A 25,871-nucleotide genomic window follows, 5' to 3' on the forward strand; every position below is an offset into this window, starting at 1 on the left:
GGAAATAAAATTATTATTCCTTGTTGGAAAAATGTGTGAAAATGATGGGCTTTAGACATCACTGTTTTTGAAATGATTTCGGTTTTCAAACTCAGGATATTGCCACAACTGTTTATAGCATGATGGGTGTGAAGGTTATTTGTAAGCTGGATTTGTTTTTTGGTTTGTTTTTTAGCTTGGATTTGCAAAGCAAATTCTTTAAAGAGCTAGATTACTTTCACTCCACGACATGACAATGGCATAATGAATATCATTTCAAAAGTCCGTACTGTGTAATAATACAGTGCAGCAGGTCTGCGTAGAGCAACACAGTATGACTCAAAATCTGCAATAAGACATAATAAACAGCTCAAAGGTTTCGTTGCCTTTACATTAAACTTTATTTTACACTAAAGTAATCTTACGAGTGTTGAGGAAAAGATCATGCTTTTCTCTTCCTCATTTATCCAACCCAGTTTCTCAACCTTGGGCACTACCATCAATTTAAACTGGCTAATTCTTTGTTGTGAGGCTGTTCGGGGATACACACATTGAGGGACACACACAGCACCCCAGGCCGCTACACACCAGTAGCATCTATCCCACACCAAGCTGTGACAAAAATGTCTCTAGACGTTGCTCAGTGTCCCCAAAGGGAGCAAAATAACTCTGGTTAAGGACCACTGATATAACCAAATGATAACTTTCATATAAAAGACTTCATATGATAGGGGTCATATAAAAAACTTACCCTGCACTGTTTCAGCTGTTTTTTCAGAATTTCTGAGTCCCCGAGGGCAGGCCACTCGTCCTTCAGGAAAACATCAACTTCAGCCATCCACTTCTTCAGAGTTTTGATGTGATTCTGGAATCAGAGACCCATTTTAAGCATTACTGGGGTGCCGATTTCTCTTAACACAATTCATCACAGTGATATTTATGAATACATGCCCAGGAACAATTCCCTTGTTTGAAGGATATCTCTAAGTAGCTCTTCAGGAAAAGAATATTTTTACTAAGACTGCATTTTTATGGTCCACAGTATGAGCACTGGTGTATGAAGTCTGCTATTGTTAAAAATAAAAAATTACTACCAAATGTGGTTTTATGATGTTACTCTTGAGAACATTAAATCATATCCCCCTCTAGAGAAATTTTAAGTTACAAAACAACTCATGATAATACTAACAATGTGCCCTTACAGTACATAAAACAAACTATGAACAATAAACTCAATGTAATGGTGTCTTTATAGCCTCCCTAAACCTGAACTTCCACAAATTGTTTTCTACAGTTGACAGTTTAAATAGTCCCTCTAGTTGGGAACTTTGCAGAACAAGATTTTGTCATCTTGCAAGAGAAAACTTCTGATTTTAATTTCTTATTTGCTTGACCAGGCTGAAGTAATGATCGGGTGAAAAATGTCATCTTTTATCATTTATAAATAGCCAAGTATCTCCCATTATTCTCTTTCATATATTGCTTTTTTCCCCCTCCTGCTTTTTTTGGCTACTTTTCAAATGTATGATTTTCGAGCTCCTTTATTTTCCACACAATTCAAATATGCTGCCCAGATGTGCTATTTTCTCCCTTCTTAATTAAATTTCTGTTGAAAATATGTGCTTCACAGAAAGCTTCCCTTTCAATATGATTAATAATAATGCTTTCTAAAAGCATTTGACTAAATCTAAGAACTTCAGTTCTCAACATTATCATCTTGCTGATATCTCTGGAGTCTGGTTTTGCATTTCTTCCACATCACCACTGTCCTAGTTCAGATCTTATCACTGGCTCCTTGATTACTGCATTAGGTCTTTTTGGTATCTGCCTCAATCTTACCCTAGGCTAATCCATTCTCCACTCTCCATGTGTCAGTGTTTTTCTTCTGTCCTCCTGCTTCTTATCACAGTGATGCTTTGAAAACAATGATATCTTTCCCCCCTCTAAAATAGCAGAAGTTCCAAATTATTATCACTTTTAATTCCATCCCTATTAGGTTGTAATTCATGTTTCAAAGCATGGCATCCAGGACCGCTCATTATCTACTCCTAGGTCATTTTTCTAATAGTATATTTTATTAATCTCCAAACATATTTTTGTCTCTTCAAAAGTGAACCCCTTCTGGCTAAGAGGATGTATCACTTCATTTTGTTAGGTACTCTTTTTCCCCCCTCTTTATCAGCTGACTAAATTCTACTTCTTCATGGTGTAGCCCAAATAACCCATATTCCAATAACATTTCATAATCCCTTTGCCCAGTGTATGTTGGACTTCCTTTCTACTGTCATAATGTTTACCACACTGTTTAATTTACTTCCTACGTTGGCTGGAAAATGGCCTCCCAAGGTGTTCATGGCCCCATCCATGGAACCTGTGAATATGTTACCTTATATAGCAAAAAATACTTTGCAGATGAGATTAAGGATTTTGAAATGGGAAGATTATTCTGAGTTATCGAGCCAGGCACAATGTAATCACAAGGGTTCTTAGTAAGAGGGGGTTGGGGGTAAGAGAGCTAGAGAGAGAGGCTGTAAGATGCTCTACTGCTGAACTTGAAGAAAGAGGATGGGATTATCAGCCACGAAATCCATGTCATCTCCAGAAGCTAACAACAACAAGGAAACAGATTTTCTGCTAAAGCCTCTAGAAAAGACAGAGCCCTGACTACGTCTTCATTTTAGCCCACTGCAACTGATTTTGGACTTCTGACCTCTAGAACTGTAAGATAACAAACTTGTGTTTTTTTAAGCTACTAATTTGTTACAACAGCAATAAGAAACGAACACACTTACCATTTCCCTTCACTAGAATATGAGCTCCTTGTTGGCGAGGACCATGTAATTATATTCTCTTCTACCTCTGATACTGGTAAAAGTGTGTGCGTGTGTGTGTGTGTACACATAGGTTTACATGTAGAGACCTGTTTGTAAGTATATTGTGCTTTATAGAATGTTTTAGGATTGCTCATTTTTTTTTTGGTTTGTAAGCAGTAAAAACAAACAACTAACAGCTGAACTGAGACTTAAACCCAGAAGCATGTTGTCCCAATGCTTTCCAGCATGCCACGATGATGTCCAAGATTCATTCCAGCATTAATATTTTTCTTAGTTATTCGCCACATAAGAGAGGTATTACTTGGATCACTAAATATTTTAGATTTTAAAATGTAATTGTCGGTTTACTATTTTCAGCTTAGCTGATTAGTAGTATGGTGGCACCATTTAAACAACTTAAGTCAGTAGGAGCTGGTCTATGGCATGTAATAAGGTCAAATTTAGATACACAATTACAAGTAAAATACGTTGATAAAATGATATGACTATATTACATGGTAGATAATTGTTTTACCTATATTTTAAAGGACAACCAGACTAACGGAAAGACTAGTTTTGAAAATTATTAAGCTAAAAATATGTTTAAGTCCTATCGGTTTTGGGGAAAAATATAATTCTAAAGAAAATCTAAGAAGCAGAACTCTTAATTATGGTTTTCTTAAACATGCAAAAAAAACCCCACTGATTTCACAAAATTGTGTGTCTTTTGATCTCATCACTGAATTTGAAGAAGTATGAAGGTTAAATGTCTGTTTGCCTTTAAATTTATAACACATCAGTAGGGGAGAAACAAGCAAAGAAAAAAAATGAATACAAAAAGTCCAATCCTGACTTACCTGAATTTTTCGAAGTTTTGCCATTTGCTCCTCTAGCTTTTGGCAATGCTCAAGCAGCTGAGAGGACAGCTTCTTCCAGCGGCGCTCAATCTCTTCAAATTCCGTCTGGTACTTCCGGCTAATATCAGATGGTGCTTTCCTTGACATCTCTTTCACAGTGGTGCTGAGATAGTTTAGGCCACTTTGTTGCTCTTGCAGGGAACTTTGTAAAGCCTCAAAAATTAAAAAAGGGAAAGTACATGTATACTAATCGAGGAATAATAACCAGTTTCATTGTACAGTTTCACTTGCAAGTTTCAGCTACATGTATTTGAAGTGAAAGCTATGTGGGGCACCTGGGTGGCTCAGTCAGTTAAGCATGCCACTTTTGCTCAGGTCATGATATTGCATTTGTGGGTTCAAGCCCACATCGGGCTCTGTGCTGATAGCTCAGAGCCTGGAGGCTGCTTTGGATTCTGTGTTTCCCTTTCTCTCTGCCCCTACCCTGTTTGTGCTCTCTCTCTGTCTCTCAAAAACAATAAAACAAAATGTTCAAAAAACAAACAAAATGAAAGCTATGTGATTGAAACACCTAAAAAATAGATGATGTGCTGCAGTTTACAGAATAACTAGTAGTAATTTAAATTATACTGTTTATGGGGTGCCTGAGTGGCTCAGTCTGTTGAGCGTCCAACTTTGGCTCAGTCATGATCCCACAGTTCGTGACTTTGAGACCCACATCAGGCTGTCTGAAGACAGCGCAGAGACAACTTTGGATCCTCTGACTCCCTCTCTCTCTGCCCTTCCCCTGCTCACAGTCTCTCTATCTCAAAAATAAACATTAAAAAAAAGACAAACTAAATTCTACCGTTTACCATAAAAGTAATTTGCACATTAATATTTTATTTAAAAATCTATGCCTGTTTTTATGAACAACATCAAATATATCCAAAAGTGTATCTTAATGGACCAGAGTTTTAGCACACCTAATTTTATTGTATCTTCTGTATATGAGTACTGTATTTATGATACTGTTAGGGAGCTTCATTTAATTCTACTGGGCTTTTATTAAGACAATTTCTGACCTTTCTAGGTAAAAACCTAACTAAATCATATAGATACATGGTATAACAAAACTGACTAAGTTATCACTGGTCTACTGATGCCAATTAACTATAGTTTCATATTTTTCACAATTTTTTGCAGGGATATAATGAAATTCTAGGAGAATTTTTGGGAGAATTTATAAAGTTGGTTTTACAATTGTTCTGTTTTACCTATGCAATTGCTTACAACAGGATGTCTATCTTTAGGTTTTCCCCACTCAATATTCATTTGTTACTTTCTGGTTATGAAATAATTAAAGCTCAAGATAAAACACGGAAAAAATACCCACTTACATATATGATTTTATGTAAACTTCCAGTGTTTCTATGTATACCTAAACACTGAATATGTTATTATATACACACATAAACAATCATCCCTTCTTTTACAGAAAGACTTATAATATCCCACAAATACATCAATACATAACTTTTATAGTTGTATAATGTCTTATGCCTATTTTGTGGCATTTTATTTTTTTTTACTCAGCTTTAATTTTACTTCATTAAATTCGATTTATTATTTAGACAATATCTAGCATGCATATAACTACATTTTGAGCTAGGCCCTTTTTATGAGCATTTTGCCACATCATTAAGTATTTTTCAAAAACATAAAATTTAATGGCTTCCTGGTTCGTTTATCCATTTCCCATTATTAGCTCTACAAAGTAACTTCTAGCTTTCCACTCCTGTAAATTATGTTTCTGATCTACCTATCTATCCCCATCTATTTGATTCTTTAGTGTATTCTGATTACTGCCTACGATAAAGACTTCACGAAAACACTATTCACATGTATAACATCATGAATTATTCTGTATGTTATTAGCAAGTGGTGAAACATTTTTCTCAGCAAAATTTCAATTCAATTTGCATTCCCACCAGAAAGTGAGAAGGGAGCTCATTGCCGCTGGACCTGCACTTATTATATCATTTTTTTGCAACTTAGATGTGAAAAATGGTATTTCATTGTATAAACTAGTACTTCGTCCTTTCCAATTCGACTTACGACTTTCCATAGGTTTAATGGCTGTTTATGTCTTTTTTTGGTGACTTCCTTATTAATGACTTTCTCCCAGATTCAGACAAATTTTTTCCTCGGTCTCATCTTTCTTTAAAATCGCCTCCAGTATTTGTAGAGTATCTGCAATTGTGTCCAGTGATTTGTGTGCTTCTCTATCATATGTTTTAAAATATTTTACTTAAAAATTTCTCCAAAAATGATGCTTATTGAAATGTTTGGAACATTTTAACATATGTGGTATTTTGCTTTGTTGTAACATCTGATACAAACTTCTAACTACATCTTTTTGAGCTACTTAATACAATTTCTCAATAATATTTATAAATAATTTTTGTCTTCAACATTTTTTTCAGAAGTTTACTCCCCTGCTCATCTGCCCACCATTTTGTATATAGTTAATCCATTCCTCTAATTGCTATATCTTTTTGAAGTTAGAGTTCCATTAAGTCACATATTCTTTAAAGTGAATTTTTAAATCATTCCAAGTATTAGAAACAACAACATAATGAAGAAAAAAGAAGATCCAACAATATTAGGTTGCTTGGTGTGATAGTAGAGAAAACAGTCTAAACAGGGCAATATATACTGAGAAATTTACATAAAAGTTTTTAAAGAAATAATTATAAAATCACTTTCTTAAAAAAATTTAATTCTTGAAAAAGAACTCTTCGTATACAAGTGACATTTTAATTTTGTTCTTATTTCTCAAAATGGAGACATATCTCAGCTCATAAATATAATTAATGAATGCTTTCTTGTCTTAAAAAATAAAATGTGATTGGATATACAACATGGGCTTTTCAGAATTGGTAGGAAAAGTATTCTAAAATCTCTTACAAATTATCTTTTTCATTTCCCATATTAGTATTTTTTATTACTTGATATAAAGCTGCTAAAAATTTAGGTAATAAAACTCAAAAACTAATTATGATATTACAAAAGATTAGAGTTTTTTTTTTTAATTTTTTTTTAACGTTTCTTTATTTTTGAGACAGAGAGAGACAGAGCATGAACGGGGGAGGTGCAGAGAGAGAGGGAGACACAGAATCTGAAACAGGCTCCAGGCTCTGAGCTGTCAGCACAGAGCCCGATGCGGGGCTCGAACTCACGGACCGTGAGATCATGACCTGAGCTGAAGTCAGACGCTTAACCGACCAAGCCACCCAGGCGCCCCACAAAAGATTAGAGTTTAAAACTTATTTTATAACGACACTGATTTTACCACTGTTGGGGAATGTGAATGGAGTTATAAATCAGGAAGCAAGGGGTGGGGGGAATAATACCACAGCTTTTATGATCATCAAAATCAATGTGTCTGAAAATACATACTAAACAATAAAGAATAGACTTCATACACAGACCATGACACTGTCTTCAAAGATGGAATTTCTGTCTGAGGGAGAAAAGGCACAAATGCATAAAATATGACATTTTTAAAGTCCTCAATTGCCACAATTGTTTTAATTCTATTATTTTAAGGTTACACCATTGTGAAAAGAAAAGTTACACCAATGTGACTGCTTGATAGATGACATCTGCACTATTTGCTTCAGACAGTCAAACATTCACAGACCTGTAACTCTTCAAGTCTCTGTTCCATGATGTCATATTCAGTGACAGTAACCTGAGGTCTAGAGAGTTTGGTTTCTGACTGCTGGATCCACGTCAGGATGGTACTCATGGTCTCCTGATAGCGCATGGGTGGCAATGTGTCAAAAACTTCATCAAAAGGGAAAAGAAGAGAATCATTTCACTATTTTAAACTTTGTCATTATGTTTTCCTAAGTTGTCAGCAAACTCAATCACACTGCTAATTACAAATATTACCAAATTGTAAAAACTTGAAGATATAAATTAAAATGTGATTATGACATTGAAGATAAATTCCTACTACGCGTCTCACATTTTGATAGAAAGTATACACACGTACACAGACACATTACAGTGAATCTTCATATCAGCCTTGCAAGTTCACAGGGTTAAAGCCATTTTCTTTTAAGGTAAGGAAATGGCCAAACAGAGAGGCTGCACAATTTGACCATGGTGCCAGAGAAGGTACTTGGAGGAGAAACCAAGCAGAGTACATGTATACTGACTTTGAAGGTTACTCTTTTCGTGTGCTATCATTTACCTTTGGAGAAAACAGTGTCTTTATCCACAGAAGTTGATATTTTAAATTATATCCTGTCACTTCTTATTTTGCTAAAAAAAAAAAAAAACCTCTGTGTACTTAGTATGTGTCAGAAACTCTAATACTATCATTGTTACTATCATTCTTAATTCTTACCTGTGAGAAATGTGTTTTTAGTCTCATTTACAGTTGAGGAAACTGAGGCTACAAAAAAAGGTCAACTAATTTGCTCACACTCAAGAGCCTAGTAAGTGTAGAGCTTAGGATTTTAAACCAGGTTTATCTGGTTTCAAAGTCAAAACCACTACTCAACAGCATACTTTCCCTGGTATCTATTTATGTATAAATTAGGGAATGAAAAATATATTAAGGAAAGTGTAATTTACAGGTATGTATATGCACTTAAACCATAAGTGTGTGTATGTGTGTGTATATATTTATGTGTGTATATGTATATATATACACACATACACACACACATATATACACATTTTACATAACTATAATCGTATACATAGTTAAATTGTACCTACATTAAATGAGAGAAAATAAAAATTTTCAGATCTGTCAGATTATAAAAAAGTGATAAGGTAACATGTCCATGGTAGAAGTGTAAAACAGTTAATTTGTAAGTAGTTGTTGTAATATTGCATGTTGCCCCAAACTCAGTAAGTAAGCATCCGCCTATGTACAGATTGAGGGAGGGAAGGAAGAAGGAAGATGATAGATAGATAGATGCATAAATGCACAGATATACAGATACATAGATAGATACGGTGAGCCATAAATTGAAAGAACCCAATGCTTTTCAGCAGAGGCCAGCATAAAATAAAAATCTTTCAAATCTAGAAAAAAGATACACACTGAAACATTCTAAATGATTACAAATTTGATCAATTTTTACTCTATTAACCAATGTAATTCTAGCTATAACTTAGGGAATAATCATGACCTGATACATTTTCTTTCTGTTTAAACAAAATATGCATTTAGGCAAAGTATGCATTAATTTGCATAATTCAATAAACAATTCACATTATATAAAGTCTCCGGTTCCCTTTAAAATCATGAGAAACTAATAAAGATCCAGACCAGCATTACATGTAGACACTCTTTAGTGCATGCATGGAACATCTTATTCCACATCTGATTCAGAGTGTTTGACTGTATTTCCTCCTTTGCTATCTGGATCCTGAGTAAATGCTCTGGGTGTTTCACAGGTAGATTGCATTGGAGGAGCTGGAATTCAAAGAGGACCTACCAACTCCGTAGCTCCTGAACTAGCCACCTTAGTTCCTATGTGTAGGTTCATCAATCAGGAAATACTTGTGTCTGAAGAGCTGTAGTAATTGCTACCCAATGGGTCTGATATCACACTCAAGTCTGCCTTCTTTCTAAGGGAGGTCCTGATTATCTTCTCCCTTCTTCACCTTCCTTCTATAGAATGAAGTGAACCCTGTTCATCTCTGAATTGTTGAGTTTTTTCTGTAAAACTGCTTCTCATCTGTATGCAGGTGCAAGACAAAAAGTCTTCTCAATGAGAGCTAAGCCATACTTCCACTCTATTCTGAGAGAAAGCAGAGGACTCGTAACATGATCAAGAAGTACCTCTATATCTCCCATGTAAGTTATCTAGCACAAGCAAAAGCCCACACAGTCTAAGATCCTCCCTAGCCTTTCCATGTGTGTTTTCACTTCCTTTATCCAGCTCTGTGTTCAGTTTTTGAAAGTGCAAAACTGATTTAGGAGGTTACATCATGGCATAAAACTTATCGTTACTGTTTCTTTTTTTCTAGAATTCTCACCCATGGTTCATAGAAGGCCCTCTAGACCATTCACCTCTCCAGACTCACCTTTCATCACCCTCACCCCCCTGTGCTCCAGGGACACAAAACTTCTCTGATTCTGGCCTTCACCTACTACCCCTAGTCTTATTAATCCCTACTGATCGTCTGGCTTCTGTGTTAAGCAGTTCATTCTCTAGGAAATCTTTGCTTACCTTCCCAGCTTGGGTAAGTCTCCTTTAGTTTCAGAGACCTGGCCTAGGCCAGGTCAAGCACTCATCCCAAGCTATAATTATAAAAACACCAGCTTGATTTTGTGATTAATGGCTGTGATTTTTCCCAGTTTTCAAGTATAACGACAGCAAGAAGCATGTGGTTTTAGCTCAGAGATTGATCCCCAATGACCACTATGGTATTATAAAAGGAATCAGTATGTGTTGGATGAGTAACTACAGGTTAGAAAGTGTAACCTTGAGCACACACACAAAAAGAATGCCTTTGCCAGGAACACAGGAGAAAACCAATATTTGGTGAAGCCTAGATTCTGAACAAGAGGAGAAAGAATTTACCTGGAGAATTTAGACATTCTTCCCACTCCACCTATTAAATCTTCTCATTCCACCCACGGAACCTTCTCAACACTGAATAGCTTAAACTGACTTTATTCCTCGTCTCCTTTCTCACTTCATGGTTTCTAGACAATAGGTAGACTTTCTTTAATTGCATTTTTTCTGGTATAATTCATTTGTAAATGTACAAATGTACAATGTACACACACGTTTTGGTTTTCTCCTGGAATTATTTTGTTTTTTTTAACGTTTATTTATTTTTGAGACAGAGAGAGACAGAGCATGAATGGGAGAGGGTCAGAGAGAGGGAGACACAGAATCTGAAACAGGCTCCAGGCTCTGAGCTGTCAGCACAGAGCCCGACGCAGGGCTCAAACTCACGGACCGCGAAATCATGACCTGAGCCGAAGTCGGCCGCTTAACCGACTGAGCCACCCAGGTGCCCCATCCTGGAATTATTTTGACAAACAACAAAATCATGTTCAAAACTGTATCACTTCGGAACAGAACAATAGGTAAGGTAACAATTTTTATTATATCCTAATGAGGAATGTTTATATTTCTATGCAAATAGGACCACCACTGCATTAAAAAAAGCTTCTACCTCTCTCTGTGTACACATACATATGAATAAGAGATATATATGTATATATTTAATATTTGTGTATCATTTATTAATTCCTTAAACTACTTATTGAGTGTCAATTTCAGCCTTTGTGATATCCTTTAGGGGTACAATAATTTAAAAAACAGAGTCTCTATATTCACTGCCTTCACAGTTCACTCATGCAGCCAGATAATACTCTAATATAGTTTTGATCAGATTTTAATTAATTTTATAAAAGAGACAGAAAGTACTGTGACAGTAAACAATAAGAACATTACATTTACACTGGGAGCTCATAAAAATTAACTTTTGGGCAAAGATATGAAGGAGTAAGAATGAACTGTGCTAGGGCTTCTGGGAAAATACACAGGGCTCTGAAGTAGGGAATATGGGATGGTTTTCAGGAAATGAAAGGTCAATATGACGTAGAGAGAAAATAAGCACGAATGCAGCTATAACTGCAAGTAGGCAAAGCCCCCATTTTAAGCAGAGCCTTGTAAGTACCTTTTAACTAAGACCAAAAGCCAATCATTGAATGTATTATATGCAAAGGTGTGACACAGATTTTCTTTAAGAAAAATCTTTCTGGGGGCATCTGGGTGGCTCAGTTGGTCGAGCGTCCAACTCTGGATATCAGCTCAGGATCATGATGTCACAGTTCATGAGACTGAGCCCCTTGTTGGGGCTTGAGATTCTCTCTTTCCCTTCTGCCCCCGATCCCCACAAGTACACAAGTGCTCTCTCTCTCTCTCTCTCTCTCTCAAAAATAAAGAAATGAACATTAAACAATTTTTAAAAAAGATAAATCCTTCTGGCAGAAACATAACAAATAGATTTCTCACTGTCAACAATGGATAAAGTGAAGACAAATTAGTGGTCCAGGCAAGAAACCCTGGTAGCTTGAACGAACATGATGACCATTAATAAGAAAAGAAAGTTAGATGTGAGAATGATTTGAGAGATAAAAATGCATGGGGTGGGAGAATGAAGAGCAACAGGAGAGGAAGTGAACGAGGGACAAGGAATATCAAGGACGATTCTGAGGTTTCTGACTGTGTAGCTCCATAGATGTTGTTCTTGCCCCTGATACTGGAGGAGCCAAAGAGGAAATTGTTGTCAGGTGCAGAATTGCCCACCATGGGTTTATCTTCTTGGGACTCCAAGGGTTTGCAATACCTTAAGATACTTAAATGGAAAGGCAAGGGAATAGATGAGCATAAGAACCCAGCACTTAGTGGATAGGAGCGGACTGGAGATAAAACTTTTTTGTTTACAACATATAATTAAAGCCAAGGATACCTTTACTTATATAGTTTCCTTCTAGATGTAAAAAAGCATTTGTTATCAAGCATGATTTACCTAGTAGCTGAAAACTGATTATAAGGCACACAAATTATCTCATTTAAGCCAGGCTTACTTGAGAATACTAGTGAAGGATTCCTAATTCTGTTTCAGATTTACAAGTAAGAAAACAAAATCTGGTGCAAAGGTCAGCTGCACCCAAGGGCAAACTCAGTACAACCTGTTCTACCTATGTGTCAGTGAGATATTTGTGGATGCTGCCCTAGGGACCCCAATGTGAAAGTAGACCTAGTCCTGTTCCATCTAGGGAAGTTCACTGTCTTCTTTTTATGTAGAAAGAGAGATTAATAACTCAATTGATACTTTTCTCTTGACTGACAGTAATGAGAGAGTAAACATATTTAAAAAACTACTATCTTAAAGGATTATAAGAGTGTTATTAACGTCCTTTGGTCCAGCCCAGATCCCTGAAAGAAAAAAAAAGGCCTAAGGATTTAGTATTTCCCCAATATTGTTTATAAATATATGACATTCATCTCAAAATAAATATTCTTATGATGGTTTCTACTATTCTTTTGCTAAAGTGCCATTTTAAAAATATAGATACATTCTTGATGTTTCATGATTAGGGAAGCATATTCCACAAAATTAAAGTTAATATAAAGGATTATAGTTTCAGAAACACCTGTTGTGAATACTGGGAAAGTGAATGTTAAGGGCTACCATGCTGAACTACTGTTTATCTTGAAAGGTACAAAAAAACCCATTAATCTCCAGTCCCTTAGTATAACCATATGAAGGATGGCAATGAAAACGTATGGTCGCATTTACATCTAAAATTGTTGTAGAAGAGTATAAAAAATGTTTTCCACATCTTTTACTTAAAAATCCCTTCTGTTATAGTCAATTGAGTTAAAAATGGAAGGGGTTTAAGAGAAGAGAAAAGGTAAGAAAGGAGAGCAAGGAGAGAACAAAAGAGACAAGGCGAGATTATTTCGTCAAAAAAAAAAAAAAAAACGTGTGGAATTAAGTGCTTTCTTTTCTGCAATACATGAGTCTATGTCAAAGGGTAAAAAACTTTAACTGAAGAGCAAGATAAACAGAGACATCATCTGAAAAATCGGACTTCCTCCCCCAGTGTAAGACAGAGCTATCATAATAACGCTGAGATCTTAAAACACTAGGTTATATATGGTACTTAAAAAAAAATCACAACGATCTCTCTTCAAAATTAAAACAAAAGTACTCAGGGAAAATAAAGGTACTTAACTCTCACACAAAAAAATGGAGTAGAGAGAAGGAATATAGAAATGTGTTATCCACTACAGTAGCCACTAGCTACACAGGTCCACTGAGCACTGGAAAGGGGAAAGGTGGTTAGTATTAATTTTGATTCTTAAAATGATATTATTTGGACGTGTTGAGATAAAATATTCAGTTAAAATTACCTTCACTTGTCTCTTGTTTAATATGGTTATTAGAAAATTCAAAATTACGTATAGGGTTCACATTCTATTTCTACTGAATGAGCTTATGTACAAGCTGCAGGAAGTCATTCATTTGGGGAAGGAAAGAGAACATGTATGTTAGTAGTCTGTCAATACTGACAGCATTTTAAAACATTGAAACATCTGCTATGAATACGAAGTTGACTCTAACTTGAATTTCTCATCATTTGTAAGCAGAAATTAGTGATGACTTAATATAGGATGTGTGTGTGTGTGTGTGTGTGTGTGTGTGTGTGTGTGTAGAAACTTAACTAACAGCACTTTCTACTTCTTTGATAAATCTTTTTTGAGAAATGCTCATATTGAAGCTATCTAACTTTCCCCCATCCCTCACAGTTAATTACATGGCACCAAACAGTATAATCAACAAAGAGCCTTTTCTGCAACTCCAAACCTTATGAAACGAGATAAACCATGGCACAGAGCAATTATTTCTTTACACTGTGAACACTGGCAGAAGATGTCCAGAAAGAAGCGGGGACGCACAGTACAGGATGATTAACATACTAGAAATTATTCCTCAGAGACTGAGACAAGGAAGAAATTCTGAGTATGGAGGCTTGAATTGCCAATGCTGACACAAAAGCTAACACCTTAGCTTGACACTCAAGGACCTTTGTGGTCAGAATTCAATCAACTGCTCAGCCCAAATGCCCATCATCAAAAATCCTCCAGCCACAATCTAGCATCATGCTTCTGCCCCTCCTTCTGCTACTCAGGATCCAGGCCCACAAAGGCCCTCAGGACACTATAGGAGCAAAATAGACGGGTTTATGAGAATTGTATCTAAGACCACCTTAGAAAGTTTTTGAAAAGCCAGGTCTCCAATCAGTCAACTGAAATCTCTGTCTTTTTCATAAGCATTGTCTAGTATCCACTGCTGGAATAACTAATTCCTTCACCACTTTTAATCACAATTTTCTACCCAAGCTTATCTAAGTATAAACTACTATACCACTCAACTATTGATTACAAATTAGGTTTTGCAGGTTTTTTTTTTTTTTTTGCTGCATTTCCCCCTTTCTACATTATTTTCAAAAACTAGGCCCTATCTTAAGAACTTCTATTAAATAATTTCCTAAAATATATTTTTATTTTTTTATGCTCTACTTGGCATTTAGCATACGTTCCTAGTATTCTCCCAGTCAAGGAATGATTCTTATACCTCAGGGGATGAAGCACAGATCTAGCTTAACTAATAAGCAAGTCTGTTATGCTTGAGGTTGACAGTATCAGTGAAGAGAACAAAAAAGGCCATTTCCAATGTTTTCCTTGATTTTTTCTGGAGTAAAAGAACAAAGCCATATAGACTGTGTTTCTTAGAATAAAACAATTCCTTACTTAGATATAAGAGAATATTAGGTAAATTTTCTGACCTGCAAGCTAGAAAAGTTAGGTCAAGACAACTTTTGCTTCCCTTCCTTGTCTCAGCATCTTAACATTGGATCCACATCTTAGCAGGGACTAACAACAGTGTTTGAAATTATGGCCATTGAGAACGTTTTTGCTGGCTGGCCTAAAATTTTCCTCTATTATCCCTACAGGAGGCACAAGTTACTCCCTATAATTTTATAAGAGTGTTCCTTACCACACCTCCCCAGATCATCACCTCTTCAAAGGCTGCCTCCACTTTTCTTTATATTCCCTATCACAACTCTGGTCTAAGGTTAGGTTTAGATAGGTGCAATTTCCCGTCTCGCTGCTTCCATTCAAATCCTTCTATTCATTTCTCACACACCAGCTAGAGGCTAATATACCAGTTAGATCTTTCAAAATTATCAATCAGATTACTGAATTCCCTCAAGTGAAATTCTTTTAGAAGTTTCAACTGGTGGCACACCTGGGTGGCTCAGTAGGTTAAGTGTCCGACTTGGGCTCAGGTCATAATCTCACAGTTCGTGAGTTCGAGCCCCGCGTTGGGCTCTCTGCTGACAGCTCGGAGCCTGGAGCCTGCTTCAGATTCTGTGTCTCCCTCTCTCTCTGCCCCATCCAGCTCACACTCTGTCTCTGTCTCTCTCAAAAATAAATAAGCATTAAAGAAAAAAAGAAGTTTCAACAGGTTTTAAAAGAAAACCCAGGGGCGCCTGGGTAGCTCAGTTGGGTAAGCATCCAACTCTTGGTTTCAGCTCCAGTCATGATCTCATGGTTCGGTTCATGGGTTTGAGCCTTGCATCGGGCTGTCCGGTAACAGGCGGAGCCAGCTTGGCATTTTCTCTCTCTCTCCCTCTCTGCCCCTCCCCATCTCACACTGTCTCTGTTTCTGTCTCTCTCAAAAAGAAAAAAGAAAAACAAAAAGTTTACACAGAAGTCTAGACGGACCTTCATGAACTCAACCCTCATTTTACCCTCCCCTTCCCGTAATTTGCTAGTCTCCAGTCCTCCTGGCCCCTCCTTTCTGTCTCTTGGACATGTCAAGCACTTCTTCTCCACCTTGCCACATCTGTACCTTCCTCCGGATCATCACACAGCTGGTACCTACACGTGCCGCAGGTTGAGGTCAAACTGTCCTCTACCAGAATAATGTTGCCTAAGTGAGGTTAATCTGTGATAACATAACTTACATATTAACTTGTTTATTCCCTTTATTTCTGTAAGCTCCAAGAGGATATAAACCTTGCTCTTGATTTTCTCCACTAAATACCTAGTGCCCAATACTTCTGTGGCACACAGCAGGTGTTCAACAATACTTACTGAATTAGTGAATGAGTGCACAAAACAGTGTTGTGCCAAACAATTACCAGATTAGTGCAATCCCTATAAAAATCCAAGTGGCATAAAAAACAAACCTAAAGTTAATATGAAACCATACAACACCACAAATAACCAAAACAATCTTGAGAAAGAAAAAGCTGGAAGCATCATACTTTCTGATTTCAAAACATATTACAAAGCTAAAGTTATTAAAACAGTGAGGTACTGGCAAAAAGACAGACATATAGTCAGGAATAAAAGAGAGAGCCCATAAATAAACCCACACGCATGTGGTTAACTGATCTCTGACAAAGTGCCAAGAACAATAAAGGATGGTCTCTTCATATGATTGTACTAGGAAAACTGGATATACACATGCAAAAGAACAAAGTTAGACCCTTATCTTACAATATATATAAAAATCAACTTGAAATACATTAAAGATTCAACTGAAACATGGCAACCACAGGGGCGCCTGGGTGGCTCAGTCGGTTGGGCATCCAACTTTGGCTCAGGCGACCATCTCACCACTCCCAAGTTCAAGCCCTGTGTCAGGCTCCGTGCTGACAGCTCAGAGCTTGGAACCTGTTTCAGATTCCGTGTCTCCCAGTCCCTCTGTCCCTTTCCCACTTGCACTCTGTGTGTCTTTCTCTCTCAAAAATAAATGAACATAAAAAAAATTGCAACCACAAAACTTGTAGAATGAAACACAAGAGGAAAGCTTCATAACACTGGTCTTAAAATGATTTCTTGGATTTGACCTAAAAAGCACAGGTGACACAAGTAAAAATACACAAATGGGACTACATGAAACTAAAAAGCTCCTATACAACAAAAGAAACAATTAACAGGATAAAACAGCAACCTACAGAATGGTAGAAAATATCTGCAAACCATGTAACTGATAAGAGGTTAATATCTAAAATATATAATGAACTCCTACAACTCAAAAGGAAAAAATAACCAGACCCCCCCCCCCAAAAAAAAAAACAGGCAATGGATTCAAATAGACATTTCTCCAAAGACGATGTACAAATGAACAACAAATATATGAAAAGCTGCTCAGCAACACTAATTATAAATATGCATATCAAAACCACAATGACATATCACCCTGCACTTGTCGGGGTGGCTAGTATCAAAAAGAAACAAACAAAAAAAATAACAAGTAGGTCTGGGAATGTGGAAAGATTGGCACCTTCCACCATTTGTGGAGATGTGAAATGGTGCAGCTGCTATAGGAAACAGTATAAAGGTTTCTCAAAAAAATTAAAAATCGGACTACCGTACAATTCAGCACTGCCACTTCTGGGTTCATATCCCAAACAACTGAAATCAGGTTCCTGAAGAGATATCTATATTGTCATGTTCACTGCAGCATTATTCACAACAGTCAAGATATGGAAAGAAACTAAATGTCCACCGATGGGTAAATGGATCAAGGAAAAGTGGTATACATACGACAGAATATTATTCACCCTGAAACCATAAGAAACTCCTGCCATATGTGACAAAAGGGAAGAACTTAGAATACATTATGCTAAATGAAAGAAACCAGTCAGAGGAAGACAAACACCACATGATTCCACTTATATGAGATATCTGATATAGTCCAACTCCTAGAGGCATAGAATAGCATGGCAGTTGCCCAGGGCTAGAGGGAAGGGGAATTATGGAGTTACTGTTTGTCAGGTAGAAAATTTTAGTCATTCAAGAGTTAATTTCTAGGAACTGTGCAACAACACTGTGCCTGCCTATAGTCACTAGCCTTTGTGCTTACAAATTTGTGAACAGTGTAGATCTCCCGTTACATGTGATTACCATTTTTTTAAACAAAACAAAAAGACAATATTGTGCTAGAAATCTATGGTTATAGAAGAGAAGAAAATTCTTGCGAAGTTTAAGGCAAAACGAAAACAAAAACAAAAACACTTGTTTTGTCATAGCTAGTGTGGTCACTTTCTCCATTTTCTGCAAAACTAAACCAACTAATAATTACTTGCCTGACATGATTATAGTTCACAATTGAAATAAATTCAAACTCTATTACAAACTGTTTTCATACTTACATGTAGAAAGTATATTTAAAATCTTTCTTGTTAAAATAAGAGACGACTATAACAAGCCATGTGCTATTTTCTTATAGCGATCTAGATTAGAGCATGCCCTTTCTGGTTTGCAGTTTCTGGAAAGGGTTTGTAGCAAATGTTTTGGGAGACAATTTTACTCTCTCAACCTTCTAGCCCTAGGCCATCATTAATCTACCCTCAGTATCTTCGGGTGTGCCAGTTAGGGACCTTTCCTACAAATATAATCATAGAATATACAACTATACATATTATATGTTATACATCATAGATTATATATATATGGCCTCTTCTAGCTGGCTTGTTTCTTCAGTATGTTTTTAAGGTTCACCTATGCTCTACCAAGTATCAGTGCCTCATTACATCTTATTGTTAACATTTCATTGTATGGAGAGGCCCATTTTCTTTCTTTGCTCATGAGTTGATGGGCACTTGAGTTGCTTCCCCTTTTTCATTATCATGAATAATCGTGCCATGAACATCCAGGTGTACTTGTGCCCATCAACTATCCATCCTCTCCGTTATTCAAGATCTATTAGGTCACCTGTGACATACGGATAATAAAATATTCTCAAAGGGTTGCTCTGTGAGGACTAAGAAAGGTAATTTATATGAAAGGTATTTGTAGACTGAAAATAACTATGAATATATCTTTTCATATAGTGTTTCCAGTTACCCAGCAACAATTACTTAGACCAATTTTCCTCACCACTCAAAGTACATTTAAAAAGTCAAGTTTTAGTTTCATTGTGAGAACACTAGTAAAGAAAAAAAAAAAATGAGAGAAGAGATGAAAGTCTGAATGGATTCCCACCCCTTGTGGTAGTTCTTATTTGCTGAATAGTTAACGTGCTCAAAGTACTATGGAGTAATACAAGAAATCAGGTTTACTCCCCCACGCCAGTTTGGGGGTGAAACATACATATACATACATATAATTCTTTGGAAATAATTATTAACTAACAACTGAACTATAATATGACTTGAAATGGTGAACTTTTTACTTACCATTTACATAAAGGTATATAATATTATATATTAATACACAGTAAAGTTATATATATAAATTTATAATATATACATGCAAAAATAAGTTATATAATTCAATTATAATTGAATATAATTATATATGATTACATATGTGTTATTAATATATAGAATACATATATAACATAAATTTTATATATAATTTATATAATTTATAATTCATATATATAATCCCTATTTAATTAGTAATTATTAATTATCAAGACAAACTTTCCAAAAGAGTGGCTAAAATTGGCAGAGATGTTTCAGTAAATAAAGTGTAAGGGAGGGCATTTTATTTATAAATAAATGGACTGAAAATTTTTGGCCGTTTTATAAACAATCATCATATTATGAAAGATAAAAGAGAAGACATGATAATACAGATGTATAGATTGATGGTTCTATGGATAGAGAGTAAGTATTATTCCATACTTATATTGGAACATCATAGTTGAATCTCAGGTATCAACAAACATTAATATTCTGAACATTTTTAAAATAAACAGAAAAAATGTGGAGCTTTAACATAATTAACAGGGTACATGTAAATTAAAATAATTTCCTGCTGAATAAGCTCTTTTGCCCAGCAGTCACAGTATAGCCATTAACCTGTATTTGATTTTAAGGGAGACTTGCAGATTTTATGACAAGAAAGATGCGTTATTGTTAAATAGGTCACTGTTTGAAAATTTAGGACAGTCATAATCTTTTCTTTCCCCTTTTGATTTATAGATACCCAGCAACAAGTATACTGAAATCCACTAGAGGGAGCTGACGTCACTGTAAAGTTGCATTAACTGACGCCCTACTAGGGAAACAAATCCCTCAGCCAAAATGACTTTAAAGGAAAAGAACAAAACAAAACAAAAAAGCATATGCATCCATCATTGGCTTTATTCAGTTCATTCCACGACCTCACCAAGAAATAAAAATTTAAAAACCAGGAAAATAGGGAAAGCTTTACGTGTATCACGACAGTGATTTTAGAAATGTTACCATGTGGTAAATTCTTTGGATACTGGCAAAGAAAAGTAGTCAAAAAATATGTTTTCCAACTAATTAAAGTTTTAGTAGAAAACAAATACATGTCCTGCGCCTCTCGTAACAAATTTGGTGAAGACATTTTTCAAAATATTTTTATCTTAATGCCTTAAAATCCAATTTTACTCTATAATCTTCTGTATGCACATTATGTACACAGGCATGTATGCGTATGGTGAACGAAAAACTCATTTACTAATGCTTGGCAGTGTTCATAAACCAGTCTGCCAAAGGAATTTTTGTCTTAAGAATTAAGCTGATTAGTAGGGCTATTTTGGACCAGATATTATGTATTAATAGCATTAGAGGAAATTGATGAGAATCAAAAGAGACATCTTGAAAACTGTGCTAGTCAAATGGTAGGAATCCGTGTAACTTCTCCACTCTGAGGTGGTATCTTACCATTAAATGAGAAAATGAGGAAACCACATAGTTACATAGTTTTAATAGTAAAATGCAGCCCTAAGAATAATTTGTTCTTGGCTGAATTTCAGTCGCTACATGCTTGTTACGGCTATAATAGTCTGCATATAAACTGGATAGAAGTATTAGTAAGATGCCTAGCTAAACATCCTTGTACAAAGCAAACGGGATATAATGAAAAGCCACCAAGAGGGCTCCAACTGTTCTTTTATTTCCTCCACTGTTCAAAATATTTGACTGTAAAATTTGCAACCCACCAAGGAGATATTAATGCCTATATAAAACATATATTTTATTTGTTCCTCAAAGTCATGAAATTATTATGGTAGGTGAGGGGAAGAAATGGAAATATAACACATATGTTTTCCAACAGCCGTATCTTATTACTTGTTACTACAGACTGTAGGGACGATGGATTCCTTTGACAGAAATTATTCTCTCACGTCAGCACCTTCCCTTTTTCCAACAAGTACCAAATTAGGGAAATATCAAGTTAGCCATTTCAAGTATTTTTACTTACTTGTCTGTAGCTCTTTTTCTCTGGCCTGCACATCAGCAAAGACTTGGTTAAAATGATTTGTAAAGGCCACAAAGTCTGCATCCAGGAACATTGGCCCTTGTCCTTTCTCTTTCAGGGCTATGCTTTGAATTTTTAATCGCTCGATTTGAGGCTGAAGAACTGAAAGCCGGTTGACTTCATCCTGTACCATAATATAGAGCATTAAAATAAATACAACTTTTACTTTGCATAGATTACATTTGTGCAAAGAAAGGTGTTAAAAGGCAGCGATGCAAGCTTAGCTTAATGCCCTTATCAAAAAATTGATAAGAAGTATCCATGACAGTTTAGGCAAGTCTCTAGCTCAGGGCGTCAATTTAAGAATACCTTGGCTCTTCATTCCATAGATAGCATCGTATATAACTGTCTTTAAATTTCAAAAGGACATCATTTACAGCATTAATGGGCATGAATATATACTTGAAAAGTACTATGAATGACCTTATATCCTTTCAATAAATCAGGCGTGAATGTCCTCTGCACCCCTCTTATCTCAAAATTATGTCCCTTTGCTTCAAATTCTAAGCGTGTTTAACGAACAGTTTTCTTTAAATTTACTTGTGAAGACTATAAATTAGACATATCTACATACATACCTACTACATTAAAATTACAAATATATCTTTATATACTGCTATCACCTAGATTCTATAATCTATGTAATACTTATATAAACACACAAATATTTATGTCTGAAATGATCTCTTATTTGGTCTCATTACTTCTCCTGACTGAACAGGCAATGACCATTGTTTCAATTAGGGTGAGAGTTTGCTCTGCTTTTCTTTTCTTGTCCTGGCATAATTGCTTTTTTGTTTTTCATATTTATTTATTTTTGAGAAAGAGAGAGAGACAGGGCAGAAGCAAGGGAGGACAGAGACAGGGAGAGGCACAGAATGTGAAGCAGGCTCCAGGCTCTGAGCTGTCAGCACAGAACCCGACGCGGGGCTCGAGCTCACAAACCGTGAGATCATGACCTGAGCCGAAGTCAGCCGCTTAACCGACCGAGCCACCCAGGCACCCCATCCTGCCATAATTGTTAATAATACCCCCTTTCACTCTCAAAGAGTACCCCCGTTTGTGTGATAAAGTCACATGGACACACCACTGTGCTGTGTAATACAGTAGCCACTAGTCATATGTGGCTACTGAACACCTGAAATGTGGCCAGTCCAAATTCAGATATGATGTCATTGTAAAACACAACGAATTTTGATATATATATGTATATATGTATATATGTATATATATGTATATATGTATATGTGTATATATATGTATATAAGTATATGTGTGTATATGTGTATATATGCATATGTGTGTATATATACGTGTGTGTGTATATATATATATATATAATCTGAATTCAAACAGAATTTCCAAATGTTCTTTATTTAAGTATTATTACCATGGTTGCTTACTTATAATTCTCACCTATGCTACCTTTAGAAAAAAGTACTTCAGGATTGCATACCATTTAAAATGTAAGAAACACGACAATTAAAATTTGAAATTTTGATCACAAGACAATTAGAAGGAGGGGAAAATAAAAAGAATTACAGTAATTATGAACTAAATATAAATCTGAGCTTCCTGGAAGTCAAAATGAAAAGGAAAAAAAAGAAAAAGTTATTTTTTGGAGGCATTCACATTATTTTGGAGAAAGTAACTTTTTTATTAGGATTGAGTAAGATAAATTTATCACAAAGATCCTTTCATAGTTGCAAGACTCTCTAATGGGCGCTGTCACTTGTTCTGATTTTTAGAAGATACAAAGATAACTTTCAAAGGAATATTGTCACGTGGTTTTAACAGTAAGAGTTGATTCAGGTAGGTTAATCTCTGACAATCAAATTCTTTTGGTAGGTGAAGATGAAAGCCATTTATGTAAATGGGGAGGGGACTCATCTCTTCCATTCCAGTATAAAGCCTCTCAATCAAGGGCTAGAAGGCAGGCACATATCATATCCATGGATGAATAGGACAAGAGATAAAGGGTAATACTCTGTGTTTTTGATTATAGAACTGAAGGCATGCACTTTGTACACTTGGCTTACAAATGGCAGCATTGGCATCTGCTGTGAAACATTTAAGAACCTGATTTACATTTGGCCAGATGGAGGGCCTTCATTCTTCCTGTTTAGGGGGCTATCGAAGGAGCCTACAGTATAGTAAAGTGTGTTCTGCAAAACAAAGGGACTTTGAAACTAATAAAACATTTGGGCAACTGTTCAGTTGAGACCTTAAAGTTCTCAGAGTAAATCATAGGAGAGATCATTTTGACTTGAAATATTTAACATTTAAAAGATGTTAACAATTACTGATTATTCTCATAAAAAGGGCCTTAATCTGGTGAGTCCTCCTGAGTAAGACATCTTCCCTGAGTCTGCTTATCCTTTAAAATTTTGTGTTTATCGGATGGAAAAACTTTTTTATTTTTCTTGGGAAAGGGTCCATGGATGTCTTGCAACTCCCAAAGGGCTCTCTAACCCCCAACAAATTAAGAACCAGTTCTTGTAAGCATTATATTTGGAGCTAGTACTGCAGTCTGATCTTAGAAAACGTCTCCAAGTAACAGAATGCACTGGCAAACAAGATAGAATCATTTATTCAACTATCATTAATCACAGCCAAATAGTATAATTTTAACTGTTGTGTGAATGACATTGAGCTTATCCTGCTCAATATTTTACCTAAGGTGATTCATCAAATTAAGAGAAACCAAGGGTGCACAGAGAAGGAGTTTGGAACCTTGTGGATGAATGCAGAAAAAAGAAATAATTTCACTTAGGATGACTTCCTTAACCTGGAGACAATATTTAAGATTTGTAACCACCAATGATCTCGATTTGCTCCTTGGATAAAGACCAAGGTCCTAGCAGGCCCTTAGAGTCCTTGCTTGTCTCCTCTGAGCCTGTCTTTTAGCCTTCATCTTTCATCTTTTCTCCACCCCTCACCCATCTATGCCCAGCATTCAGAATAGCCCTCTTCCAGTTCATTGTACATTTTATGGTTATTTTTTTGTATCTGAATCTCAAGAAACAGGTTAAGGTAATAGCATCAGATTTTATTGCAAGAAATAATGTGGGTGGAGTATTCCACTGTAAAGATTCATGATTTCTGTTAACAGCAAAATGTGTTTAAGTATAAAAATTCCCTAGATTTACTTATTTGCATAAAAAAGCTAAATGTCTTTCTGTCCTATATTCTTTATCTCAAAACGTATTTCCCGAGTTTAATCATTTCCTAGTAAAGTTGTAGGTCCGATATATGAAGAAGAATCATCAAGTCCTTCAACAGTTTTTACTTCATACTAGCTCTGAATTTCCCGTCACTTCCTGGGTTCAACAACACCTCCAAACAAACCCTGTCACCTCTCCATTTCCAGTTTTCCATTATTTAAACCATCCTTTTCAAAGTATGCAAATTGATCCTCATTCACTGCTTCTTATATTAAACCTGGCCATCTCAGTCTATCATCAAGATTCATTCTAGAAACCTTTTCAACTATCCCATATCCCAAGAAAATTACTCAGATCATAATAACCACGGGAAAAAAGTTCAAGTTATTTCCATTACTGTATAACTCTGGTTTCCTAACATTAGCCGACATATTTGTTTAATCTCTTTCTCCAGTTCTTTGGTGCCAGTTATACGTTGTTTGGCCTCCAGATCCATTGTCCACTTCTAGGACTCAGAGGAAAGACAATTATAGACTACAGCTCTTTGTAATCTGCCTTCTGATTAAGTTTAGCCAGTGTGGAGCCCTGTCTGGATTAAGATTATGGAGTCATTGAGGACAGTGAAGTAACATGCTTTTTGTTCTGGCTCCATTCCTGGCATGGCACTTGGGCTGGCTCTTAAGGCTGTCTTTACAGTAGGTGTCCAACTCCTTCCTTCTAGGTTTCTGTAACTTCTCTAAATCATTTCTGTCCTGAGAATGGTTACAACTCTGACGCCAGGTTACTGTACTATCCTTTATGGTTCCTCTATACTCCAAGCACCATGGTTAAGTATGTTGGTAAAGAAACCTTCCTCAAATTATCCTAATTTGAGAGAACTGTCAGTTTTAAAGAATTTCCCTATACATCCAATTATATATCAACTTTTTGTGTTTGTGTGGATTCCACTTTTTCAACATATGACTGAGTTTTGTTTTTAGCACATGAGTTGCCATAAAAAAGATCTCCCAGTTATTGGCCATTTCTCCTAGGATATGTGTTGCTTCCATACTCCAAAACTGCCTCACCATTCTGCAAACTGACAAAATCAATTAGCCATGTGTGAGTACTCTAAATACATTTTTTTTTAGGATCGAGACATCATGCATTATCTATTTAAACTCATTTTCCTCACTTATATTTTTATCCTTATTGTGT

At 35.9% G+C, this 25,871-nt stretch overlaps 1 protein-coding gene across 9 annotated transcripts in view; it reads right to left on the reverse strand.

Moving 5' to 3' along the window:
- Nucleotides 1–25,871, reverse strand: part of DMD (dystrophin) — a 2,127,700-nt gene that overhangs the window by 1,310,862 nt on the left and 790,967 nt on the right. For all 9 annotated transcript variants that reach the window (XM_045472664.1, XM_045472669.1, XM_045472671.1 and 6 more), the window contains exons 21-24: nt 21,454–21,634; nt 7,335–7,480; nt 3,650–3,862; nt 731–844 (exon numbers count right to left, since the gene is read on the reverse strand). In XM_045472664.1, coding sequence (XP_045328620.1) covers nt 731–844; nt 3,650–3,862; nt 7,335–7,480; nt 21,454–21,634 — 654 coding nt within the window. The remainder of the gene's footprint in view (nt 1–730; nt 845–3,649; nt 3,863–7,334; nt 7,481–21,453; nt 21,635–25,871) is intronic.

The sequence above is a fragment of the Leopardus geoffroyi genome, chromosome X, assembly GCF_018350155.1.
Source record: "Leopardus geoffroyi isolate Oge1 chromosome X, O.geoffroyi_Oge1_pat1.0, whole genome shotgun sequence".
Taxonomy (NCBI): Eukaryota; Metazoa; Chordata; class Mammalia; order Carnivora; family Felidae; genus Leopardus; species Leopardus geoffroyi.